Source organism: Erpetoichthys calabaricus, chromosome 11 (assembly GCF_900747795.2).
Source record: "Erpetoichthys calabaricus chromosome 11, fErpCal1.3, whole genome shotgun sequence".
NCBI lineage: Eukaryota > Metazoa > Chordata > Cladistia > Polypteriformes > Polypteridae > Erpetoichthys > Erpetoichthys calabaricus.
In genome coordinates this window covers 139,632,253-139,655,503 of record NC_041404.2, presented here as the reverse complement: position 1 = coordinate 139,655,503, position 23,251 = coordinate 139,632,253, and the positions used below count along the sequence as shown (strand labels likewise).

Below are 23,251 nucleotides of genomic sequence, written 5' to 3'. Positions count from 1 at the left end.
GATGACTCTCGAGATGTACTGCAAATGAACGATTATATGGGAGCACCAGCCACAGTGAGGCAACTCCTGTTAAACCCAGAGTGCCGGGCCATCAAAGAGGCACTGTGACCATGTGGGTTCTGCTTCCCGCTCCCACTTAACTGTTGGGAGCCCTTGAACCCGAATCAAATAAAAACAGGGCCAACCAGTGGAGGTTAAAATCCAAGAAATATTTCCATTAAAAGTGAGGTGAAAATAATTGCTGGAAGCAATCTTTGAAAAACAAGACCCGGTGCTGCCTTCTGCTGGCGGCTCCCCTGCTTCTCCATTCCGGGCCCTGCACCAGGGGAGTCGCCCTACCTGCAGCCGACCTTCTCCTGCTGGTCTGGTAGCTTCACGATCCCTGGCTTCGTTTGACTGATCCAGACTGAGACTTGGGTTCCCCAGGGCGCTCACGCTGGGGCTTCGACCTCTGAAGGCTCCGACTCTCACTGTTGCCTTCCGGTCACTCCTGCTCCTCATAAGTGCTCAGCAGGACTGACCACTAAACCCAGCATATGCAAACTTAAGAAGAACATGTTCATAATAAATAAAACTTTACAACCAATACCCCCCCACACCTAATTTTTCTATATATTGCCTTTGATTCTTGTAAGTCTAAGCATTATCCTCTGATTAAGGCTCCTGGTAGGGGCTGAAAGCTCAGGAATAAAAACTACTTTATGATACGTCATTCATTTTCTCCCTTTGTGGATCTCCAGCTGCAAATATGCAAACCGTATCACAGACCTTCGCTTCCATATATATATATATATATATATATATATATATATATATATATATATATACACTGTATATATATATATTTTTTTTTTTAAATTTTATTGAATTTATTAAAATCAAATAACATTCCATACATATAACTCAAGTTTTAGAAAAAGAAAAGAAAAAGGTTTGAAACAAATCAACCCCCACCCCTGAGAAAGAGAGTTGGGCCAGCAGAGTAAAACTTTATACTAGTAAAGAGAAATGAATAGATAAAATAATAAATGAATAAAGATAAATGGAGTAAAAGAGGGGAGAGAACCTGCCTCCGCAATTTAAAAGCTTCTTCTAAAATGTTATTGATCAGATCCTGCCAGGTTTTGAAAAAGTTTTGCTCAGATCCTCTAAGTGCAAATTTGATTTTTTTCCAGTTTCAAATAGTAAAGAACATCAGTGACCCACTGACTTAACAGAGAGAGGTGAGTTAGGATTCTTCCAATTGAGCGAGATAAGTCTACGTGCAGTGTAGTGTAGTAACGGCACTCACAGTTTGTTTGTCCTTCTCCACTTTAAGCCCCTCTGGAAGTACCCCAAACACAGCTGTTAGTGGATTAGGGGGGTTTGTGACCCCAAGGCCGTCTGAAAGGCATTTAAAGATTTTGGCCCAAAATGATGTTAATTTGATGCAGGCTGAAAACATGTGACCCAGTGAGGCTGGAACTTGATTGCAGCGTTTGCAGGTTGGCTCTTGCCCTGGAAACACGTTGGACAATTGTAAACGAGAGAGATGCGCTCAATATATAATTTTAAGTTGAATAATTCTATGCTTTGCACATATGGAGCTCGAGTGAATTCTGTGCATTGCTACTTCCCACTCCTTTTGTCCTACTATATATAATGGGGACGTGGCACAGATATGGCGATTAGCAGCTCCCGGCATCAATTACGGATGCGGACAACTCCTCACCTGTGCACATAAGCGAGGAAACGCCTGCAGCACATTGCGTCCAAGAACCGCTCCGGCCACGCTACCACGCCCCCGGCGATTATTTAAAAAATTGGCCTTTTCTTTTAAGCCGTGGACCTGCTATACCACAGGCGCAGGCCAACTCCCACGAGGGCCCCTTAAAGTCACCACTTAACTTACGGTGGATTCAGGAAGCATTCCGACCCCTTAACCACTTACATTAAGAGCAGAAATTCTTTATATAAGAAGAATCATCAAGGACAAGCATCTTTGCTAAACTCCACAAAGTGACGTAACTGCTGCAGTAAGACACTTAACCCTTACAACATCTTCACACATTCATCCAATGCTGTGTCATAGGGGATTAGTCAAATATCTTTTAAAAAGCCCCCCTGGTGCACTCCCTGTGAAGTTATATTTGGTGTTGAAGAAACAAACATCCATTGTCAGACACAAAGAACACCACATCTCTGCTAAAAACCAAAGAGGGTACTCGCCGTGCAGAGGCCACAGCTAACGGGGTTAATGGCGGCACTTCAGACCTCCACGGATATTCAGATCTGTTTATTATGAGCAGGCGTTTACTTTAAAGAGCCACATTACCTGATCTTACAAGGCAGATTACTCTTTCTTAATATCTTTTATCTCACTAGACAGATGTGTCTTCCTAAAGTGAGAGACGCATTGCTTACTGACTGTGGGCAAGTCTGGGGTGTCAAACTCAGACCCTGGTGGGCCGGGGTGGCTGCAGATATTCATTCTAGCCATTTTCTTAATTAGTCACCAATTACTACTGCTAATGGAAAAGACTTCAATTGCCTGCACGTTAATTGATCCGAGTTACAGGATTCAGAACTGTACATTCTTTCCTTCCTAAACATTAACGAGATGGAAAGCGAGCCGGTGGGGTTGGAAACGTCTGGTGTGGCAGAATGAAAGCATTAAGAGGTCACAGGATTGAATTGTGCGTTTCAATGGCCTTTAATTACGAAACTGGTTAAGAGTGAAAATGGAGAGCCGACAGGAAGCTTCATCGGAGACCCCCACAAGTCAGCTGGTCGGCTGTTTGCTCGCCTCGCATTTCTTTATCATTCAGCTGTTTAAAAAAAAAAAAAAAAGAATGATTCAGAATCTTAAAAAACAAGCAAATTAAAATTTAGGCAAAAGGAGGACGTGCCAATAGCAGCACTAATTGGTTTATATCTGTTATGTAAGTGCATATTGACTTCATTTCATTTGGTATTTCCTTTATTTATATACTTACCTGTTTCTAATTTATTATTTTTCATTCTACTTGCCTGTTTTTTTTCTTTAACATCTTTTAAAGCACTTTGAGCCACATGTCTTGTATGAATATGTGCTACAGAAATGTAAATGTTGTTGTTGCTGTTGTTACTAATTAAGAAAACGGCTGAAACAAAAATCCACCAGGATTCAACTGGGGCACCCCAGCTTTACGTGACGCACTTCTCACTGACACGAATTTCAAGTTGGCTCCTTGGGACCCTCTGTGGCGGCTGCTTGGTGTCCCACACAGTCGGCCCGCAACTCAGCTCGCTATTAAAAAAGCTCATCGTTTATCTTCCTTTTCTTATTTTGTATTCACAGAAGTACAGCAGTGTGAGAGTTACATTTGTAAGAAATCAAAAAAAAATCTGTCATAGTTTTAAATGTTTAACTTTAAATGCTATTTTAACATGGAGATTATTCTCTTATGTGTATCCAAATACTGACATTTAAGGATAGGCAGAGCAGAAACCAGCGCAGTAAACACTACATGTTAAAAGATAGCAGCTACTTACGGAAGATCACAAAAACAAATTTACACCAAGAAACACACAGACACACGTAAACACTGGCGTCATGCAGGAAAAATGTAACCCAGCACTCCAGAAGCTGGGAAAAGGCAGCCTGTTTAATTAAGGGAGGTAGGCAGGCACTCATTTAAAAGATACAGATAAAAAGAGATGTGAAAGGCGCTATACCATTCATAGATAGCTAGATAGTTAACGTGAAAGGCACAACATGTAGATAGATAAGACAGACAGACAGATAGATGTGAAAGGCACTGTATGATAGATAGATAGATAGATAGATAGATAGATAGATAGATAGATAGATAGATAGATAGATAGATAGATAGATAGATAGATAGATAGATAGATAGATAGATAGATAGATAGATAGATAGATAGATAGATAGATAAAGGCACTGTTTAATAGATAGATAGATAGATAGATAGATAGATAGATAGATAGATAGATAGATAGATAGATAGATAGATAGATAGATGCAAAAGGCACTATATAATAGACAGACAGATGGATGACAGGCCCTATATCATTCATAGATACATAGATAATGTCAAATGCACTATATCAAATCAATAAATAAATATTTTTATATTATGACAAACAACAAACCTCTCTGTTAAATACATCAGAATGACTGAAAAGAAAGTAAAGTAAAAAGAAATAAAGCAACTGACTTGGCAAAAGATAAAAAGAGCATTCCCAGTCCCAATGAGATTTAATGGTATGGAAACTCGCAGCCACACGGGGGACTCAGGACTAAAGCTGAAGCCCACTGTGCTTCACAAACAAGGCCAAAGGGGGTGTGAGGCCTCCAGAAGACCCATTTAGCCGGCCGGACCCTTCACTGACCTGCCAGGTCGGGGCCTAAACGCTACTTGCTGGCTTCAGCCAAAGCAGGCCCCCAAAATGACGTGCAGTCTTTAAAATTTCAAAGTATAAGAAAATGGTCAACAAGGCAAAAGGATTTTCTTAAAAAGGCAATCCACAACAAACAAGCCCTGATACGTGATCCAGTAACATTAACCTCAAAAGAAAAGCAAAAATCCACAAATCCAAAGAAAAATAAAAAGGAATGCAAAAGTTACACAAAACTCCAAATCCAACTTAATGTTCTGCTGCTGAGTCTTTCTTTCCTGATTGAAAATAAGGCCAGGAGGAGGAGCCAGCAGCAGTGATGTCAATGTAGTCCCACCTCCTGTAGCTCCTCCCACAATGTAGACAGAATGGCCAGACATTTAAAGTTACAGGACATGATTATGAAGTCATAAACACACACAAAAGAGGAATGACATAAAAAGAAGAAAAACAATCATACAAAAATGACAATAAAACAAAAAATAAACCCAAACCGGGGGGAAAAGGCTTTGGCTGTAACATAAGCCACTGTTCTAAGGACAGTTATGCCTAACTTTGTTGTTTTTCTTTCTGCTGGAGGCTCCCCTGTTTTACTCACCGGGCCACGGAGGTCTATCAGCTCCTGTCGCATCTGAGCTATCAACTGATCCTTCGCCATCAGCGACCGGTACAGCCTCTCGTTGAACTCAATCAGCTCACCGTGCATCTCTGCCACCTGCAGGAGAAGAAGACACCTTCAGTCAGACAGGTGACACTGGGGACAGCTGACTGGACTGGCACAGTTCAAATTTATAAACTAATTCGGACACAGATGAGAGCTCGTCACCCTTTTCATTAACCTTCTATCGTGACGGACATTTTTACCTCTCCAATACAGGTATGCACCACGTGACGTCCACGATACGTTCTGTGAAACGGGACGTTGTGTGAACACCTTATTCTAAACAGGACTCAGCAGAGCTGTATGGGATACGGCAGTGGACATGTTTTCACCAGATACAGACAGAAAATGCTTCAGCTTTCCAGAGACGTGCGACACATGAGATTTCTCGCTGCTGCCTGTGAGTCGAAGCGCACTCTGTTACGCGGTAAACTTTTTACTTGTACCTTTGGAAAGTACAGTACGGTAGTGGCAGCGCAATCGCCTTGTATATAAGAGACACGTCACGTGGGAATTTTTCTTTTCCCCCCGCAAGGTCATTTCTCACATCCTTTCCTGTTGGTCACCATTGGGTTTCTGCTTAATTTGAATCTTCAATGTGTTTTTTTTCTCCATGAGAATATGCGATTAAAAATGTTCTCAATCAACACCACCATCTACATGGGGTATGCAACATATTTTAATATATCACGTTTGGGTGGAGTATTCCTAGCAGATCGGCTCCATCTCCTCGATGCCCTTTATGCCGCTCTCGTGAGGCTCGGTCCTTCTGTTCAGCAGGCATCCTAATCACTCAAGCTCGGTTCACTGTGCCTTGTAAAAAGGGATCTGTACACTTCACTCTGACCTTGGTGTATTTACTATGACAAAATCTGAAAAAATAAACATTTAGTGGAAAAAAAAAAAAAAGAAAAAAAAAAAAGAAATTAAATTCCGTATTGGGACTGCGGCGACCGTGAAAAACAGAGAGCGAGCAACAGAAAAGGTAAAGAAATCATCTAACGAGATAGACTGGTGTGACGTGGCTGCTGTGATTTGCTGCACACCGGACAGCCCCCAAATATCCTACATCAGACCAGCACTCACCTGGGCTGGACCCCAAAAGCAGGCAGCGGGACCCTAAACTCAAAATGGGGCACAGGCTTTTGAAGGTCCCAGGTCTACAAATATACCTTTAGCACGGGTGTTGAACTCCAGGCCTGGTGGGCTGCAGGTTTTCATTCTAACCGTCGCCCTAATCAGTGACCAGTTTTCACTGCTAATTCACTTTTTCCCCTTCATTTTCATAGCCCTGTTTTCAGTCCTCTGAATTGATTCTTTAATTCATTAAATGACAGCCAAACAGAAATGAGACGTGAAACGAGCCGACAGATGACCAGCCAAACTGGGACTTCAAACTCAAACCAGTTTCACTCCAACCAGTTTCTTAATGAGAAGCCAATTCTTGCTGTTAATTAAGCCCGTTATTTAATTCCATGGCTTGTTGCTGCCCTCATTCTGACACAGCAGACATTTCCAAAACTGTCCATTTTCTGTTTTATCTAAGAACGTCGTCTGTAGTACTACGGTGTTGTGCCATGTTAGCCATTATGAATGTAGTGAAAAGTCAAACAAAATGGCACCTTTTATCGGCTAACTAAAAAGATTACAATATGCAAGCTGTCGAGGCAACTCGGGCCCCATCTTCAGGCTTGATGTAAAGTACTAAGAACATCGTCAAAATGGTTTGGTGACCTGAGAGATCTTTCTTTATTTTCAGATATTGTGTGATGGGCACAGGTTAGCTGGTCATGTGGCGGTTCATTTTGTGTCTTGTTATCGTTTGGCTGACAAACGGGGGGGTGGGGGGTGGTTGGGGTGGTCAGAGTCAAGTTATTTAAAACTAAGGCAAAAGAAGTTAATTAGCAGCAAAAACAGGTCACTAATGAAGAAGAGGGTTAGAATGAAAACTTGCAGCCAAGCCACCCCCCCTCCGCTGGACCGGAGTTTCAACACCCCAGCTTTAAGCAGTGCTATTATGGCCGATCGTAAGGCCCACGGAGCCTCTTCGCTCTAATTAATACTGTAGCTGTCAATGCGGCAGGCAGCAAATACTGACGCTGCCTCCAGGATGAGGTGCACAGGACGTCTGTCTCCTAAAAAACTCAAGCACTACACTCTTCATAACGCTGACTGCACAATATGACAAACATGTCAGCTTTAGCGTGTATCATTATAATTACAGCAGAAGCACCAGAGAGAGAAGGCACTTCCCAGTAATGGTGGCAGCTCAGTCTGAGGCTAAAAACATAAGCAATATTATCAATCCAGGCATACAGCAAGAAACGAGAGAGGATAAAAATGGCATTTGAATCAACTCAGCAATTCTACTTCTGAACCTGCTATTCCAGTGAGATGGAGCCTCCCTTGGCAGTGACAGGCATAAGGCCGGGTCTAATCCTGGATGAAATGCCAGCATGTCACATAACTATTGTGAGCAGGAGACGTGGGGGAAAAAAAAAATGTCAAAAGTGGGTGTGGGGCCTCCACAAAGACTATAAGGGCAGGCAAGGACCTCGACAGGCCAGCCCAGGTGAGGCTCACTCGGGTCAGCTAACCCTCAGCTACTACCAGTAGGCTTTGGCTTAACTAGGCCCCAAAAAATGGGACAAAAAATATTCTTAAAAAAATCACCAAAATGCCTCACAAAAGGGGGAAACCATGATAAACAAGCGCTTGTGAAACAGAAAATCCAAGACAAGGTATCTTCATAACAAGAATATATCTAAATACATATACATATATATATACATATATATACACATATATATATACATATATATATATATATACATATATATATATATATACATATATATATATATACATATATATATATATACATATATATATATATATATATATATATATATATATATATATATATATATATACACACACACACACACACACAGCGGAACCTCGGTTTGTGAGTAACTTGGTTTGCGAGTGTTTTGCAAGACGAGCAAAACTTTTTAATAAACTTTGACTTGATAAACGAGCGACGTCTTGCAGTACGAGTAGTACGTATACACTTTGTCTGCTGAGCGTCATGTGATCACAACTGAGCTGATGGTTCTTCTCTCTCTCTCACTGTGGGATTGTGGGCAATCGTCTCCTATTCTTCGTCTGAGTCGGTGTGCCTCACTCATATAATCAACATCCATACGAGTGTATAGTGTTTACTACAGCATTAGCAATGTGACTGTGTGCGGGCGCGCGTGTGTATGTGTGTGTGTTCGCTCGCTCGTGTGTGTGTGCAAGCGCACGCTTGTGTGTATGTATGTGTGTGTGTGCTGTGACGTGCGAGTCCCCGTCTTGCACCCTAAAAGGCGAAGTGGTGCCTCTGAGGCTAGAGATCTGCACTGGCAAGCAGAAGGTTGCCGGTTCGAATCCTGTAAATGCCAAAATGCTCTGTTGGGCCCTTGAGCAAGGTCCTTAACCTGCAATTGCTGAGCGCTTTGAGTAGTGAGAAAAGCGCTATATAAATGCAAAGAATTATTATTATTATAAAACACGAGACTGAGTCTCAGTACTTTATCAACACCAGCTTTATTCAGCTTGAAACAGGAACAGCACGGTTAGTTATTGTAGCGAGATCTGCGGCTCTCATATACACAGACACAGCAGTCAGGCAGGGCCCTGCGCATTTATAATGTTCCTTGTTCTTTGTATCACCCATCGATGGCTGGCGCTTATAGCATGTCCGCGATCTTTTTGGATTCTCTTTTACGGTGAACTGCTACAGCGCTGGGAGACTGCGATTGCTTTGGGACGCTCTTCAGTGTGTCATCCCGTTGGGTGCAATCCCACAAGAGTTTAGAAACTCACTCATACCAGCCATGATTCTTTTCAAAGGTAAAGTGGAGATTAATTTGTTTTATGTATTTTTACTTTATATTTTGTATTAATCGTTTTTATATGAATAGTTTTGGGTTGTGGAACAAATCATCTGAGTTTCCATTATTTCTTATGGGGAAATTCACTTTGATATACGAGTGCTTTGGACTACAAGCACGTTTCCGGAACGAATTATGCTCACAAACCGAGGTTCCACTGTATATCCCCTTGGGATTAATAAAGTATCTATCTATCTATCTATCTATCTATATATATATAATCCAATGTCTGTCTGTCTGCTTTTCACATGAGAACTACTTAACGGATTCAGATCGGGTTTTTTCTAGAATTTGCTTGAACATTCCAGTTGATTTTGTGACTTCTCTCATCGCGTTATGTATCAGAGGTCGCTTGCAGGAGCCATATATTCGCGCTGATCTGAGGGGGAAGCATGACGTCAGGAGTGGGGGGCCGGGTGGGTCCTTCTCACTGTCCTGTTTCACTAATACGCGGGCGAAGCCACAGGGGATGGCTAGTTAATTTATAAACAAAAGATTGACACAAAACAAAATGAGCTCAAAAGACCGTGAAAGAAGTCGCCAGAACAAGGCAAATCCTGGTAACCGAGTGGCCCCTGAGGAATCCATGCTGGAAAGGATTTGGCAGATTGTTGTCAGGGAGAAACCAGGAGAGTCTTGGACGGGAATGGCAGAAGGCATCAGATGTGGACTCGAAGTAGTTTTATTTTTTGGAGAAACTTTGGGTTCTTGTGGCATGAGGACTACTGACCCCTGACTGAATGCTGTCAGCTGTGCTTTAAAAGATCTTCAGGCGCCTTCACTTTTTTCTTTTTTTGTGATGTTACAGATTTATGCTAAAATCACATCAACTGAAATCATTTTTTTCCCCCCACATCAACCAACACTCAAAACCACAGAATTACAAAATGAAAGCTGACCTTTAGAAACTTATTACAAACTAGAAGTCCCCTGTGACTCTGCCCACGTAGTTGTGACACAGGACAAACTTTGTGCCCCTCTACTGACACAAATGAAGCTGACAACTCGCATTGAGGCAGCAATGAAACCTACAGGCGGCGCTGTGGACCTACGGGACCTGGACGGAGAACCGGACCCAGAGGTACTTCGTTCAGAGGGTCTTGCATGCATGTTGAAGAAACGGGAAGTCAAAGGCACGGTGGTCTCATGGGAGGTGTCTGTGGGTGCCAAGGAGTAAAGGCTCACTGGCTCAGGAGCATCCCACGCTTTCAAAATGTACAAAGTTAAGTGAACATCAAAGCACACGTGCGGTCCCCAATCTTCAATCTGCACGCAGAAAATCAGAGCGCCAGAAGGATAAACAAATCGCTCAATTGCATCACTTTGTCCGTTGCAAATTTGACAGCCTGTTGAGGAAATATATTCTCATTTCTGAAAATTAAATAAAGGGCACAATTATTGCCAACTCTTCTACCTGACAGCTGCAATGTGTCAAATTGACGCTTTTTGTTAAATCATCACGGCGCCAGTGAATCAGCACTGAAAAGACCAGATCGTTTTGATTCATACATTGATACACCCCCTCTTCCTTCCCCCGGAGCCTTCTTCACCATTGTTGAATCAAAATAAAAAAAAAAAAAAAAAGGGATTGTCACTGCTGCCATGATTTCTAACCACTTCTCACAAGCAACATTGCTCTACATATCACCCTGGATGCCAATCAGAAGTAAAGCGTTCTTGGCCTCTGACATATGAGGGCCATCGATAAGTCTGCCAAATGAATGAAGACCCCGATGACGGCCATTATGAACAACGCCGCACATCCTCTTTGCAACCCACGAGCACTGAGGGCTGAGAGTCAGTCGATGAATTAAAAAGCATAAGGGTGTCACGAAACACTATTGGGGTTCCTTTATACCTAAGGCAACACAGGCCTCTATAAAGTGCGTGTGTGTCAGTTCATCACTAACTGCACTTACATTAAGTGACGAAGATTGTGTGCACAAGTAAGTAATTAGTTGCATAAGTACTGTAAGTGCGTAAGAAATTAAAACATTAGATTATGTGAAGATGTGTGAATGGAGTATGCATATGTAAGTCCATAAGAAAATGTGTGCATGCGGGCATAAATAAGTAAGAGGGCATTAAAGTGCACAGGTGAGCACATAAGTAAGCGCGTAAGTAATTAAGTGCAAAAGTACTGCAAATGCATAAGTACACAAGTAACTGCATAAGTAATTAGAACTATTTGTTTTTACTTATTTAAAGATCTTCTGTTAAAAGCCAAATAAAGTTCTATCTATTATATAGTTCTGTTCACAGCTATCTATCTATCATATAATGCCTTTCACACCTATCTGTCTGTCTATTATATGGTGCCTTTCATGTCTACCTATCTATCTATTATATAGTGCCTTTCAAACCAATCTATGTATTATATAGTGCCTTTCACATCTGTCTATCTATGTATTATATAGTGCCTTTCAAACCAATCTATGCATTATATAGTGCCTTTCACGTCTCTATCATATAGTGCCCTTCACACCTATCTGTCTGTCTATATGGTGCCTTTCATGTCTACCTATCTACGTATTATATAGTGCCTTTCAAACCAATCTATGTATTATATAATGCCTTTCACGTCTCTCTCTATCATATAGTGCCCTTCACACCTATCTGTCTGTCTATTATATGGTGCCTTTCATGTCTACCTATCTATGTATTATATAGTGCCTTTCAAACCAATCTATGTATTATATAATGCCTTTCACGTCTCTATCATATAGTGCCTTTCACATCTGTCTATCTACGTATTATATAGTGCCTTTCAAACCAATCTACATATTATATAGTGCCTTTCAAACCAATCTATGTATTATATAATGCCTTTCACGTCTCTATCATATAGTGCCTTTCACATCTGTCTATCTACGTATTATATTGTGCCTTTCAAACCAATCTATGTATTATATAGTGCCTTTCAAACCAATCTATGTATTATATAATGCCTTCCACGTCTCTATCATATAGTGCCTTTCACATCTGTCTATCTACGTATTATATAGTGCCTTTCAAACCAATCTATGTATTATATAATGCCTTTCACGTCTCTATCATATAGTGCCTTTCACATCTGTCTATCTACTTATTATATACTGCCTTTCACGTCTCTCTCTCTCTATCATATAGTGCCTTTCACATCTGTCTGTCCATCTATCTAAGCCTCCATCTGCAAGAAAGCCGTCAACAGCAGTGCACCAGAGTGAGTGTGCTGGTGCTTCCTGACGCGGCCCACTGTAAGAAGAGGACACCTGTGAAGAGCGAGTGAAGGTGCGCCCCCCCCCCCCCCCTTTAAGCTGTCATCTTAGGCGCGGTACTCCGTTGCTAATTAGCGGGCGCTCATTTACGGTGTGACAGGCCATTTCTGGTAATCAGCCTGCATGAACGGCTGCGTGGATTGCACTTTTCTAATTTGACAAGGATTCCAAAGTTTGGATGTCATTCTAATTATCATCTTAATTTCTTGTTAGTGTTCCTGCTTTTTATTTACTTGTCTCATGTGACAGTTAAGTGAAACTGTTAACTGCAGACTACAATACAAAGTCATATTTAGGGGTCATTATGCTTAACTGGATGAAATATATTCGTTGTCATTAAAACGTTTTTCTACAGAACGTTCACATATATCAAAGCTGTAACGGCTTTTCTTGGTGAACTGTACATGAAATCGGGTGAAGTGATACACGCATAAATAAACGGATTTATGTTTTGAATGGTTTAAGGAGCTGTTAGTAATACAAAATATAGCATCTGAGCAGCCATCCACTTAATTCAGTTTAGACTCTTAGGCCTGTTCACATCACATATACATCAGTATGGCGCGCCTTCAGAAAGTCACTTCAGCCACGTTTTGTTTTATTGCAGCCTTGTGCTAAAATCATTTAAAATCAATTTCCAAAACTTCAAGTACAAACCAAAAACAGGATTATTGCAATTTTTTCAAATGTATTAAAAAGATGAAATCTCCCATTGACACGAGTATTGACACTCCGCACTCTGGCAGCCATTCCATCCTGGAGTCTTCTTGGTCTGATGTGACAAGCTTCACCCTGCTGGATCATTGTCTCTGCAGACCCTCTCAAGCTCCGTCAGGCCGGATGGAGGCCGTCGGTGGTCAGCTATATTCAGGTCTCTCCAGAGATCTTCACTGAAGTTCAAGTCTGGGCCTCTCAAGGACATTCCTTGAATTGTCCCTAAGCCGGTCTTGCGTTGTCTTTGCTTTGTGACCCTTCGGCCCAGACGAAGATCCAGAGCGCTCTGAGCAGGTTGTCATTAAGCATATCTCTGGAGTTTGCTCCGGTCGGCCGCCCCTCGACCCCTTCTACTCTCCCAGTCCCTGATGCCACTACCGCCAGGCGTCACTGTTGGGATGGCATGCACAGGTGACGAGCGGTGCCTGGTTTCCTACAGATGTGACGTTCAGTACTGAGGACCGTCCACAGACCAGAAAATCCTGTTTCCACATTCTGAGAATCACTCAGGTGCCGTTTTTGCAAACTCCAAGCAGGCTTCCATGTGTCTTTTACTGAGGAGAGGCTTCCATCTGTCCACATTGGTGGAGTGTAGCGTTGGATGAGTCCTAAAAGTCTGACACCAGCTTTCGGACCCCAGGACCTGTACCAAATAACGCACACCACCAAAGCCCCCTCCCAGTGTGCCGCACCATCGCCCTCTTGATAGCCGTGAAATCCCAGTCACATCAAAGTAATAAAGTGTTCCTCTTATTGGCACTAAGCAATACGGGACGGGACAGGATGGGATGGGATGGGAATCGTCCTCCCCAAACCCATCCCCCTCCCCCCGACAGCGTAAAAGCAATAAAGGGGAAGCGTCCCCCTGACATCTCGATTGCATCAAAGCCTGTGGTTTCATTTCGTGAAGTACACAAAAGGGACTTTTTTGCACAACTGCAATCAGCGAGTGTCGATATGGGACTGTAAGGAATGCTGACATTTACTTCTGGTTGAGGGAATTCGGAGATGCTGGTACAATATCCATTTTGAAATTTGTTTAATCCCCCCCCCCCCCCCATACTTTTCCAGCACTGGTATACCACACAAGCCAAATGGAGTGTTACAACAGTGGTGGTCTTTATGGGTTTATGTCCCATACCCAGTGTAGGTTTCTTTGGAGCTCAGCCAGAGTGACCATCACCTCTCACGCCAAGGCTTCAGTTTGTTTAACAGAAATCGACTGAACTGATGTGCCCCTTACCCACTTGGCCAGGGTATGCCCCCAGTTCCTAAGCCTAGGGGGATTTACAAGGAGAGGTATACAGTGATCCCTCCGAAATCACGCTTCGCCTTTCGCGGCTTCACTCTATCACGGATTTTATATGTAAGCATATTTAAATATATATCGCGGATTTTTTGCTGGTTCGCGGATTTCTGCGGACAATGGGTCTTTTAATTTCTGGTACATGCTTCCTCAGTTGGTTTGCCCAGTTGATTTCATACAAGGGACGCTATTGGCAGATGGCTGAGAAGCTACCCAACTTACTTTTCTCTCTCTCTTGTGCTGACTTTCTCTGATCCTGATGTAGGGGGATTGAGCAGGGGGGCTGTTCGCACACCTAGACGATACGGACGCTTGTCTAAAAATGCTGAAAGATTATCTTCACGTTGCTACCTTCTGTGCAGCTGCTTCATGAAGCGACATGCTGCACAGTGCTTCGCATACTTAAAAGCACGAAGGGCACGTATTGATTTTTTTTATCTGTCTCTCTCTCTCTCTCCCTGCTCCTGACGGAGGGGGTGTGAGCTGCCGCCTTCAACAGCTTTGTGCCGCGGTGCTTCGCATACTTAAAAGCCAAACAGCACCATTGATTTGTTTGCTAGAGATTGTTTTCTCTATGTGACATTCTGTGCTCCTGACAGGCACTCCCTTTGAAGAGGAAGATATGTTTGCATTCTTTTAATTGTGAGACGGAACTGTCATCTCTGTCTTGTCATGGAGCACAGTTTAAACTTTTGAAAAAGAGACAAATGTTTGTTTGCAGTGTTTGAATAACGTTCCTGTCTCTCTACAACCTCCTGTGTTTCTGCGCAAATCTGTGACCCAAGCGTGACAATATAAAAATAAACATATGGTTTCTACTTCGCGGATTTTCTTATTTCGCGGGTGGCTATGGAACGCAACCCCCGCGATGGAGGAGGGATTACTGTATGTCCCTAAAGGTGAGGCACACCTAACCCTAACCCTACTTCACCTCTTCAAGTTCTCTCACTCAATTCTGACTGAGAGACAAAGTCAAACTGCAGTGAAATGCTCAGTTTTGAAAAGCTTGCTTTACATTTATAAAAACCAGCTGCCGGCTGTGCCCGTCTTAGAGACACAGTGGGGAGCGCACAGTGCCAAAGTGGTGGTACCCATGGTTCAAATCCCTGTGTGTGTTTTGCATGTTCTTCCCAAGTACGCACCTTGTGGGTCTCTCTCCAGGTATCCGCGTTTTCTTGTCACTTTCAGTAAGCCATGCAGGGTAGATTAGCGGGCGACTCTTACTTGTCCCCCTTATTAGTAAATGCTGGTGTGTGTGGTGCAACGGTGCCCTGCAATGGAGGAGTGGCACTCTATCTTGGGTTGGCTGCTGGTTTTTCCGAGAAAGCCCCCCTGCCACACTGGACAAGGCTGAGGTATATTTAGATAATCTGAGTGTTTGTTTTTGTTGGCAGGATGGTGCGGCGGTGAATAACAGGAGGACAGTTAGTCATCCTATATTTTCCATCTTTTAAACAATTAACAAACCGAAAACAGCCTGGGGACATCCTCCACACAAAAACCTCCACAATCTAATAAAATACTGTAAGGCCTCCGTCAACACCAACACAACCACGGGCACGCTTTTAAAAATGCCAGGCCTGAAGGAGTTCTGACTACCCCGAGAAGAAAAGCAGAGCCTATTAAGACGGATCAAAACGCATCACAAGAATGCTCAAGTGCAGCCCCCTGCCTACCCACCTCTTAAAATATTTTTAAATGAGCGAAAGGGTACTTAGCACAAGGCTGGCAGCATAACAATTAAAAGTTAAACATGGAGGAAAAGCGTAATAAGTGAATCGAGGGTAACTTGTACAAAAGAAGGGCTAAATGAAATGGAGGCCGAGTGGCAGAGGTGTCCACCGATGAGCTCAATGTGCCCCGTAAAAGCCCACGGCTCAAGTGACGTCTTATCATCGAGGACACTGGCTTACTGCTTTAGGTGATGCCACCGACGCAAAGGGCACAGACAAATCGCTGGCCGTGCAAGGCTGCCGAAGGGGGGAGTGCGAGTGAAGTAAAAGTGGACGGCACTGACCACAGTTTGGTCAGATAAAGCAATAGTGGGTTTACACCTGGAAGACTGCAAGCTGACTGTCAGTCACAGCTGCTCCAAACAAAATGAAAAAACTTGTAAAGGTGGGAATTACGTTTAAACAAAAAAAAAAATAATCTGCAAACACTACCTGACAAAATATATTTTACATGAACGACTCGGTGAGTTTACATGCGCTTCGATAACACGGCTATTCGCAGACACCCGGCTTCTTAAATGACTTGTAAGCTCTTATTCCAGGTGGAGAAACCTGGTCACTGATCTTTGATGTCTTCAATACCACCCAGTCATCCCAGTTAAGGGGGTCAACTCAGAGATCCGCAGGTGGATGAGCCGGTGGTGTCCAGGATGATTGGACTATCTGTCTGACCAGCAGACCACCAGCTGTGAGACTTGAGGACTGTGTGAGGAGCACTGGAGCAGCACAAGGAACAGGCCTGTCACCTTCTCTCTTTAGAACATTAGAACACTCTGGACGAGAACTGGCCATTCAGCCCAGCAAAGCTCGCCAGTCCAGTCCACTTATTTCTTCCAAAAAAAAATCAAGTCGAGTTTTGAAAGTCCCTAAAGTCTTACTGTCTACCACACTACTTGGTCGTTCTTTGTGTACAGAAAAACTTCCTAATGTTTGTGTGAAATTCACTCTTACCAAGTTTCTGTGTTCTTGATGGACTCATTTTAAAGTCACCGTCTCGATCCACTGGACTCATCCCTTCATAATTTTAAACACTTCAGTCAGGTCTCCTCTTAATCTTCTTTTATTTAAACTGTGAAGGCTCAGCTCTTTTAATCTTTCCTCATAACTCATCCCCTGTAGTTGTTCTTCTCTGGACCTTCTCTAGTGCTGTTATGTCCTTTTTGTAGCCTGGAGACCAAAACTGCACCCAGGACTCCAGATGAGGCCTCACCAGTGTGTTATAAAGACTTGAGCAGAACCTCCTGTGACTTGTACTCCACACATCAAGGTGCTATATAACCTGACAGTCTGTTAGCCTTCTTAATGGCTTCTGAACACTGTCGGGAAGTCGACAGCTTAGAGTCCACTATGACTCCTACTGTAAGTCCTTCTCATAAGGTGGACTCTCGATTTTCCGACCGTCCATTGTGTATTCAAACCTCACATTTTTACTTCCTATTTGTAATTCTTTACATTTACTGACATTAAATTTCATTTGTCACAAATCTGCCCAAGCCTGTCTGCTGTCCAAGTCCTTCTGTGATAACGGATTCCAAATGATCTGCCGATCCACTTATCTTGGCATCATCTGCACTCCGTATGCCTTGGACTTTAAATACAACAGCAGGTCAGCTCACTGACATAAATGAGGTGATCCTGCACTTACAGGGTGCATTGATGGGGGGGATGAGACATAGGACAGGAGTCGGGGGGACTTTGGGAATGTTCGGTAACCATATTATATCAGCGGACTCTTCTCCCTCAGGAGACTGAAATCCTCTAATGTGGGGAGTGACATCTTCTACCAACTCTGTGATGGCCAGGGAGGTGTGCTGGGCTGGTAACATCATGTCAAGAGAAGCCCACCAAATCAACAAGCTAACAAAAAGGGCACACGCTCTGGACCCCCTGGAGATCGTAGAGGAGGAGGGAATAAAAACAAAACCGAGTGCCATTATGATCAGTGCTGCACATCCTCTGTCGGACACAACAACACTGAACACTTTCAGCCAACAATTCTTTTGGTGCCATCTTAATGCAGGGGCACGCTGGGTAGTTGCCCAGGGTCTCCACGTTTTTTCTGATGCCTAAGGCTCCAGTGCTCTACTTTGCTCAGGGGCCTATGATGCTGTTAGGACGGCCCTGAGCGCAAGTGTGTCGGCTCCTTTATGCCTCTATAGCGCCTCACTGTGACTGGGACTGACAAGTCAGAAGTCTCCTTTTCTGTCTTTTTAAATTTTCTTCCTTTTTAGTTGTTCTGGTGTGTGTGTTCAGACCACAGTGTGTGTGTGTATACTGTATTTATTTAAAAATGTAAGGTAGGCAATGATCACCGCATAAGCAGGAAGGAAGTTGGACCTGGGAGCCTGAAACTCACAAACGCCGCATCACTTAGAAGTGTCACTCTGTGAGGACAGCAGTGAAGAATGGACACAGACAGTCATTTTTAAAATAATAAAACTATTTGCTAGTTATTTAAGTTCTATTAAGTGTTCGCCTGTATATTAGTGCAAAGTCTACAGGAGGTTCTTCTAACCCTCACAAGTTGAATTGAATTGGTATATTCGAACTATTTCTTGCCCCTCTGACTACAGAATTGTCTCAATTTTTGGACCTACCTTGCCGAGAGTAAGGCATGGGGGGGCACACGGATTCAAACCGGGCCTTAACGTGTCCGATAGTGTGTAACGCAGCGAGCTCTATTGAACGTGCAGTGCTGTACGTGTGGAGTGTACTGAAGGTGAAGTAAACCGTCTTTAAGTATAGAAACAACTGGAGTTTGACAAGCAAAGCGACGTTCAGAGAAGAGACACACGTAGAATAAAAGGCGGAAAAAAATGTAACAGACATTTTTTTATTCTTGGGTGGACTGTTTGCGTTGAATTTTCACAAAATCTTTTAAAACGACCTTTTGGACCGAGAGATTTCTTTCGGCATACGTACGACCCGTGCTCATTCCTAGTGGCTACACTATTGTTTCCATCTTAGCTAGCCTCGTCTCTCCCTGGCACGTTACCAGATCATCCTTTTACAGTCGAGCAGTACTGCTAAGAAGATACAGTGCATCTGGAAAGTATTCACAGCACATCACTTTTTCCACATTTTCTTGTTACAGCCTTATTCCAAAATGGATTAAATTCATTTTTTTCCTCAGAATTCTACACACAACACCCCATAATGACAACGTGAAAAAAGTTTATTTGAGGTTTTTGCAAATTTATTAAAAATAAAAAAATTGAGAAAGCACATGTACATAAGTATTCACAGCCTTTGCCATGAAACTCAAAATTGAGCTCAGGTGCCTCCTGTTTCCCCTGATCATCCTTGAGATGTTTCTGTAGCTTCATTGGAGTCCACCTGTGATAAATTCAGTTGACTGGACATGATTTGGAAAGGCCCACACCTGTCTATAGAAGGTCCCACAGTTGACCGTTCATGTCGGAGCACAAACCAAGAATGAAGTCAAAGGAATTGTCTGTAGACCTCCGAGACAGGATTGTCTCGAGGCACAAATCTGGGGCAGGTTACAGAAACATTTCTGCTGCTTTGAAGGTCCCAATGAGCACAGTGGCCTCCATCATCTGTAAGTGGAAGAAGTTCAAAACCACCAGGACTCTTCCTAGAGCTGGCCGGCCATCTAAACTGAGCGATCGGGGGAGAAGGGCCTTAGTCAGGGAGATGACCAAGAACCCGATGGTCACTCTGTCAGAGCTCCAGAGGTCCTCTGTGGAGAGAGGAGAACCTTCCAGAAGGACAACCATCTCTGCAGCAATCCACCAATCAGGCCTGTATGATAGAGTGGCCAGACGGAAGCCACTCCTTAGTAAAAGGCACATGGCAGCCCGCCTGGAGTTTGCCAAAAGGCACCTGAAGGACTCTCAGACCATGAGAAAGAAAATTCTCTGGTCTGATGAGACAAAGATTGAACTCTTTGGTGTGAATGTCAGGCGTCACGTTTGGAGGAAACCAGGCACCGCTCATCACCAGGCCAATACCATCCCTACAGTGAAGCATGGTGGTGGCAGCATCATGCTGTTGGGATGTTTTTCAGTGGCAGGAACTGGGAGACTAGTCAGGATAAAGGGAAAGATGACTGCAGCAATGTACAGAGACATCCTGGATGAAAACCTGCTCCAGAGCGCTCTTGACCTCAGACTGGGGCGACGGTTCATCTTTCAGCAGGACAACGACCCTAAGCACACAGCCAAGATATCAAAGGAGTGGCTTCAGGACAACTCTGTGAATGTCCTTGAGTGGCCCAGCCAGAGCCCAGACTTGAATCTGATTAAACATCTCTGGAGAGATCTTAAAATGGCTGTGCACTGACGCTTCCCATCCAACCTGATGGAGCTTGAGAGATGCTGCAAAGAGGAATGGGCGAAACTGGCCAAGGATAGGTGTGCCAAGCTTGTGGCATCATATTCAACAAGACTTGAGGCTGGAATTGCTGCCAAAGGTGCATCGACAAAGTATTGAGCAAAGGCTGTGAATACTTATGGATATGGGATTTCTCAGTTTTTTTATTTTTAATAAATTTGCAAAAACCTCAAGTAAACTTTTTTTCACGTTGTCATTATGGGGTGTTGTGTGTAGAATTCTGAGGAAAAAAAATGAATTTAATCAATTTTGGAACAAGGCTGTGACATAACAAAATGTGGAAAAAGTGATGCACTGTGAATACTTTCCGGATGCACTGTACCTGTCATGATTTGGAGATACAAACTTAATGAAAGGGAGAGAGACCTTCATTCAGATATTCATACCCGACAGTTTGCATATGGACCCAACAGGTCGACGCAGGGCGCAGTTAGCACAACATTTGCATGCTGTTCTTACACACCTGCAGAACAAGGACTGCTACGCCCAATTGCTGTTTATTGATTAGATTAGAGCTCTGCTTTGAACACAACAGCACACCGACAGGCTCTCCACTGCAGGGGTGCCACCGACTCTCTGCAGCTGGACCCTGGACTTTCTAACAGGCAGACCCCAGTCAGACAACACTTCCAAAACAATCCTCATAAACACCTGTGCAGGTCCTTTTCCTCCCAAGTTCCAAACACATGCAGGAGAGGTGAACGGGCCTGTGTGTGAGTGAGGGTTCACCCTGGGGTGGACCGGCAGCCTGTCCAGAAACTGCTCATGCCCTGCGCCCAGTGCTTCCTGGGATAGACTTCGGCTTTTCCATGACCCTGCTCAGGGAAATTGGGCTTGAAAATGGACGGATGGATGGTTGGACGGACGGACGGATGGGTGGGCTCTTGAAGCAACAATCTTAATGATGGCCTGAAAGTACACAGCCAAAGCCTGGGCTGTAAACCGAGATAAGAAACAAACCGCTTGAGAAGGGCAAACAGCAGCAAGAAAGGGCGTCTGCGGCGTGCAAGCGCAAGTATTAAACAGTCCCTGGTGCGCATCAACGAATACCAAGAGGAGGGCGCATGTTGGCAGGAGGTGGATATCGCATATCAGTCAACAGCAGAACCCGCTAGTACACACACAACTAAATAAAGCCGCTTAAGGGGCTTTATTAACGGCAATGGTAGAACAAACAGACACGCTGGAGGTGAAAGTGCCATGCGAGAGAGAGAGAGAGAGAGTCCCAAACCTCCGCTCCCGGTCACGGTCTTCAAACCAACATCTCAGGCCAATAAAGAAATAATCCCGTAAAATTAATTGATTTCTGTCGGCAATGCCCAAAAATATCAGAAATGAGAGGGGCGGGGAAGAGCCCTCCATCAGGAAGTGGGAACAGACGAAGTACAGAAGAAGTGCACACCTGCAAGGACACAGCCGCCAGACCGTTGACGTCATCTGTCTGAATGGAAGTGGCCCACATGCGCCAGTAGAGAGGATTACCTGGGATTACTGGCACTAGTTACACAAAGCCCCCCCCCCCCCCTCATTCATCACTGGCACTACCAGCTACAGCCTCCTGGCTTCCACTCGGGGCGGAACTCATTAGTTTGAGGGGCAATTTAGGCCTTCACTGAGTGAAATCCAGCAGTGTTTTATATACAATTGAGGGCATTTTGCAAAATACAGGAAATAACATTTTTTATTTCTTATTAGAACAGCCATGTTGTGAAAGGCCAGCAGCCACACCAGCTGCACTTCGGAACAGGTCATCCACCTGAAGCTAAGCACACTTGGGGTCCACCAGTACTTGGAATGCTAGATCACTTACTATAAAGCTTGGGTTGCTGCTGGAAGAGGTGCTGGTGAGGCCAGCAGAGGGCGCTATATCCCATGGTCTGTGTGTGTGTGTGTGGGTCCCAATGCCCCAGGGGAGGGCTGGGCTGTTAAAAAAAAATAAAAATGGTGCCGTCCTTTGGATGAGACATAAAACCGAAGCTCTGGCTCTCTGTGGTCAAAAGATCCCTGAGAAGAGAAGGGTGAACCCCGATGTGCTGGCTAGAATGCCAACCACAGCCTGGTCATCCTGGTCCCTAAATCATCTCCTGTCCCTGATTGGCTAGCTGTCTCTCTCACTCTTTGGCCACCTAACAGCTAACGTGTGGCGAGCGTACAGGCGCCAGAATGGCTGCCATTGCATGATCCTGGTGGGTGCTACACAGTGGTGTAGAGTGAAACAGCTGCACACTTTCTATGTAAAGCACTTGGAGGAGGTTAGAAAAGTGCTACAGAAATCTACTCTCTAGATATAAAATCCTAAGCCTAAAAGAGCCAAGATTTTGCTCAACTATTTTATGTGACTTTTTTGTCACACTTTAAATCGGGCTTATTTTAAAACCTACATATATGTGTTTGGTATCATTCTTTTCAGAATTTATTTAACTTTAATGTGAGGTAGTTAGATTTTAAGATTCTTATTCCGTTTTTAAAATTATCAACTAAAATATCAAGAACTCTCATCCCGGGAGACGAGATTTTGTGCCAACAGATTTAACCACGCCAGGGGCAGGAAATAAAAGACAAAGAGTAGGACAGCTGCTGTTCAGGCTTTTAAATGTTCGAGGCGCCCCACAAGAGCAGCAGCCAACCAGCAGCTGATCGAGCAAAGAGGAGGTAAAAAAAAAAAAAAAAAACTGTTTCCGGGGCAGCATGGTGGGTAGCACGGTGGGTGGCACAGTGGGTAGCGCTGCTGCCTCACCGTAAGGAGACCTGGGTTTGCTTCCCGGGTCCTCCCTCCGTGGAGTTTGCATGTTCTCCCCGTGTCTGCGTGGGTTTCCTCCCACAGTCCAAAGACATGCAGGTTAGGTCAATTGGTGATACTAAATTGTCCCTAGTGTGTTTGTGTGTGTGTGTATCCTGCGGTGGG

The 23,251-nt window shown here is 43.8% G+C and overlaps 1 protein-coding gene across 1 annotated transcript in view; it reads right to left on the bottom strand.

Moving 5' to 3' along the window:
• The window catches only part of snx29 (sorting nexin 29), a 477,274-nt gene that overhangs the window by 98,208 nt on the left and 355,815 nt on the right, over nucleotides 1-23,251 (bottom strand). The window contains exon 16 of the mRNA XM_028814109.2: nucleotides 4,980-5,096. Within this exon, the coding sequence (XP_028669942.1) occupies nucleotides 4,980-5,096 (117 nt within the window). The remainder of the gene's footprint in view (nucleotides 1-4,979; nucleotides 5,097-23,251) is intronic.